The sequence below is a fragment of the Brassica napus genome, chromosome C6 (genome assembly GCF_020379485.1).
Source record: "Brassica napus cultivar Da-Ae chromosome C6, Da-Ae, whole genome shotgun sequence".
Classification (NCBI taxonomy): Eukaryota; Viridiplantae; Streptophyta; class Magnoliopsida; order Brassicales; family Brassicaceae; genus Brassica; species Brassica napus.
The window spans coordinates 40873433-40876865 of record NC_063449.1 but is presented as its reverse complement, the minus strand read 5'-3'; the positions used below and the strand labels follow the sequence as shown (position 1 = coordinate 40876865).

Below are 3433 nucleotides of genomic sequence, written 5' to 3'. Positions count from 1 at the left end.
ATTAACGGGTTTTGTTGATTGAATGCCATAACTATGGAGCGTTATTTCATCGGGGAAGTGGAATGGGATCGTTAGGTTGCAGGTTAGACAATAATGTCGATTAGAGAGAAGAAAGGGCATCATTTGATGGGCTTTATTTGAAGAGAAACAAACGAAGCCTATAAAAGGGTTGTTTTACTTAGGCCCTACAAACTGAGATCTGTTAAATAAATGAAGCAAACAACGTAAATGAGAGTGGACATGTGTCACAAAAAACTCTTTTCAAGATGATGAGGTGGATGGCTGTATGCAGACCATAACTCTACTTTATATATATAAGATGGCATCTTAGAGCAAATTCCATTGCTAGATAGTCAAATAAAAATTAAGAAAAAAATATGAGAAAGGTAGAAGAGTTTTTAAAAAGATATACTTTGTATATCTTGGACTTTGGGTTTTGTTTGCAAATTTTGAAGGTGTGTGATAGATTTGCGAAACACTTAAAAAATCGAGGTCCTTTATAGCAATTAATTTAGGGGGAGCCCTTGTGTCGTGTTCTTACACAATCTTCTTCTTCTTCTTCCCCTTCTCTGTAGATGAGATTAGATCTTCTTTCTATATCATCTGTCAATCGTCTCTTACCGATTCGTGAAACTATCCATCGTTTGTGATCGAAACGAAGGCTCAGCGATGAGTTCGAAGAAGGTGGAAGGGTCGTCAGCTCCGGCGAATCGAAGAGACCCGTACGAGGTGCTCTGTGTAGCAAGAGACGCTTCTGATCAAGAAATCAAATCCGCTTACCGTAAATTAGCTCTCAAGTAAGTGTATCCTCCTTCATTCAATTCTTAGATTCGTGAAATTGAATCCTGCTGAGATAAGATCCCTTTTGGATTGGATTCAAATTCAATCAATTGAAACAGGTATCATCCGGATAAGAACGCGAATAATCCAGAAGCTTCTGATCTTTTCAAGGAGGTTGCTTTCTCTTACAGCATCTTGTCTGACCCGGAGAAGAGAAGGCAATACGACAATGCTGGGTTTGAGGTGATGCTTTTGCCTCTCTCTGTCTCTTTGTTAGCCTTTTGTAGATATAATTAAAGAGTTGTGTTCAGGCTCTTGATGCTGATGGAATGGAAATGGAAATCGACTTGTCGAACTTAGGAACCGTAAACACTATGTTTGCTGCATTGTTCAGGTGAATTTTTATATCTCTTTTATAAAAAAATTACAATTTGTTTTGAATCCTTTCCTTAATGAATTGTCAAAAAAATGTCAGCAAACTAGGAGTGCCTATCAAGACTACTGTGTCTGCCAATGTTCTTGAGGAGGCTATGAATGGAACTGTTACTGTTAGGCCTCTTCCTATTGGTACATCTGTTAGCGGCAAGGTCTGAACTCTCATGTCCCTTGTGTATTTTTGGATTTGAATCTATATAATGTCTCATACATCAGGTTGAGAAGCAATGCGCTCACTTTTTTGGAGTTACAATAAGTGAACAACAAGCTGAGTCAGGGGTTGTTGTTAGAGTAACTTCAACTGCACAAAGTAAATTCAAAGTATGTTCCTTCTTACTAACTTGTTAGTTGTTTTCCTCTAATTAACGGCATGTTAACTTTGATTTATGTCTTATCTCTCTCCAGTTACTTTATTTTGAGCAAGATTCAAGTGGCGGCTATGGATTGGCCTTACAGGTACCAAAAGAATTACTCTGTTACTCAAGTGTCCGTAGATGAGAAAAACAGGCAGATACAGTAGTCTTTGATAGAAAATATTGACTCTTTAACAGCATCTGGCTTCTATTTGTTATTGCAGGAAGAGAGTGAGAAAACAGGCAAGGTGACGTCAGCTGGCATGTATTTCTTACATTTTCAAGTATACAGAATGGATTCAACTGTCAATGCGGTATGCAAGTTCTGAACCTTTTAATCGTTCATAGTTAGAATAGGCAGAGATGTTAAAGCCGTCCAAATTATGGTTAATGTGCAGTTAGCTGCAGCCAAGGACCCTGAATCTGCTTTCTTCAAGCGCTTGGAAGGTCTTCAACCTTGTGAGGTCTCAGAGCTGAGAGCTGGCACTCATATATTTGCAGTTTACGGTATGTAATCATTACTCTTTTAACAATAGCTGGATCGTTTTTTGAGACTTTGGTTTAACTTGTCTCTGGTTACTTTTCAGGTGATAACTTTTTCAAGACTGCATCTTACACAATTGAGGCACTCTGTGCAAAGACCTACGAGGAGACAACAGAGAAGTTGAAAGAGATTGAAGCTCAGATCTTAAGAAAGAGAAACGACTTGCGGCAGTTTGAAACTGAGTATCGAAAAGTAACTTTCTACTATTTAGAGCTTAGTCAGTATTTAGGGAGACATGTAAGCTGATGATTTGCTATGTTTGTTTGGCAGGCTTTGGCTCGATTTCAAGAAGTTACCACCAGATACACCCAGGAGAAGCAAACTGTATGTTAATAAAACATCTTATAGCTTTGTTCTTTATTGGCATTGTCTGCTGTGATTAATAAGCAATGTTTCTAGAGACAATGTGTTTGATTTGTCTTCTTTGGATGATGGTGAAGGTGGATGAGCTGCTAAAGCAACGGGACTCGATTCATTCGTCTTTCTCTGTGGTGAAGACACCAAGCGGCAACAACTTGAGCAACGGAAGTAGCAGCAAAGCTCAGGGAGATGAACCAAAAGGAGAGGGTGATAGTGCAGGAGAAGAAGGTGGAGCAGAGAGTAGAGACAAATCGAAAAGGAAATGGTTCAACTTGAACATAAAAGGATCTGATAAGAAGCTTGGTTGACCAGATGGTGGATTTGTTCCTTTGTTGGTATCTTAAAGTCTTTTTGGTGTTTTTGTTCATTCGTTCGTGGGAACTGATACGTTGTCACTGGTATAAACTGGTATTATTATCATTGTGCGCGTTATATGTTCATTTGAATGATCCATAAGCTCTTTTAAGGCAGAAGGATTGTTGTGTCATAGGAAAGCTCTTCAAGTTGGGATATACAACTCTGATTTTATTGTAAGTTTTTGAAGTTACTTATAATTTCCTGAAAAGATATATATTATAAAATACAAACCGCTGACAAAAAAATACAAACTTGGCAATTTTTTTTAACACTGGGTAAATCACAATTACATTATATAATTTTTAATCTATTACATCATCATATAACTTTGGCAAATTTAAAATGAGTTATAAATAATAAAATATGGATAAATCGGTTTTTAAATCTAGTAGAGAGGAAGGTGGCGACTAATGTTTCTAGAGCTGAATCTGAGCACAGTCCAGTCAAATATTGATCTTTGTTAGCAATTTTTTTGAATGTTATATACACACAAGTTTTCAAATTGGAAAAAAAATTTTTTATCAAAATCTTTACTAAATTATTTATAGTTCTCCAGATCTGAGATCCGGCCATGAATATTTTATATGATTCTCAAGATTTTATT

The 3433-nt window shown here is 37.0% G+C and overlaps 1 protein-coding gene across 1 annotated transcript; it reads left to right on the top strand.

The window, feature by feature from the left end:
• Nucleotides 1–531: 531 nt before the first annotated feature.
• On the top strand, nucleotides 532–2912 carry LOC106406632 (chaperone protein dnaJ 15). Its single transcript, XM_013847329.3, has 11 exons — nucleotides 532–797; nucleotides 900–1023; nucleotides 1092–1174; nucleotides 1256–1367; nucleotides 1432–1536; nucleotides 1621–1671; nucleotides 1793–1882; nucleotides 1967–2075; nucleotides 2156–2304; nucleotides 2383–2436; nucleotides 2553–2912. The coding sequence occupies exons 1-11, from the start codon at nucleotides 670–672 to the stop codon at nucleotides 2778–2780; spliced, it is 1233 nt and encodes a 410-aa protein (XP_013702783.1). The 5' UTR covers nucleotides 532–669; the 3' UTR covers nucleotides 2781–2912.
• Nucleotides 2913–3433: the final 521 nt, after the last annotated feature.

Coding starts and splice junctions, on each gene's coding strand:
- LOC106406632 (XM_013847329.3), top strand. CDS start 670: ATGAGTTCGAAGAAGGTGGAAGGGTCGTCAGCTCCGGCGAATCGAAGA. Junction 1,368..1,431: donor GTACATCTGTTAGCGGCAAG/GTCTGAACTCTC, acceptor CTCATACATCAG/GTTGAGAAGCAATGCGCTCA. Junction 1,537..1,620: donor CTGCACAAAGTAAATTCAAA/GTATGTTCCTTC, acceptor ATCTCTCTCCAG/TTACTTTATTTTGAGCAAGA.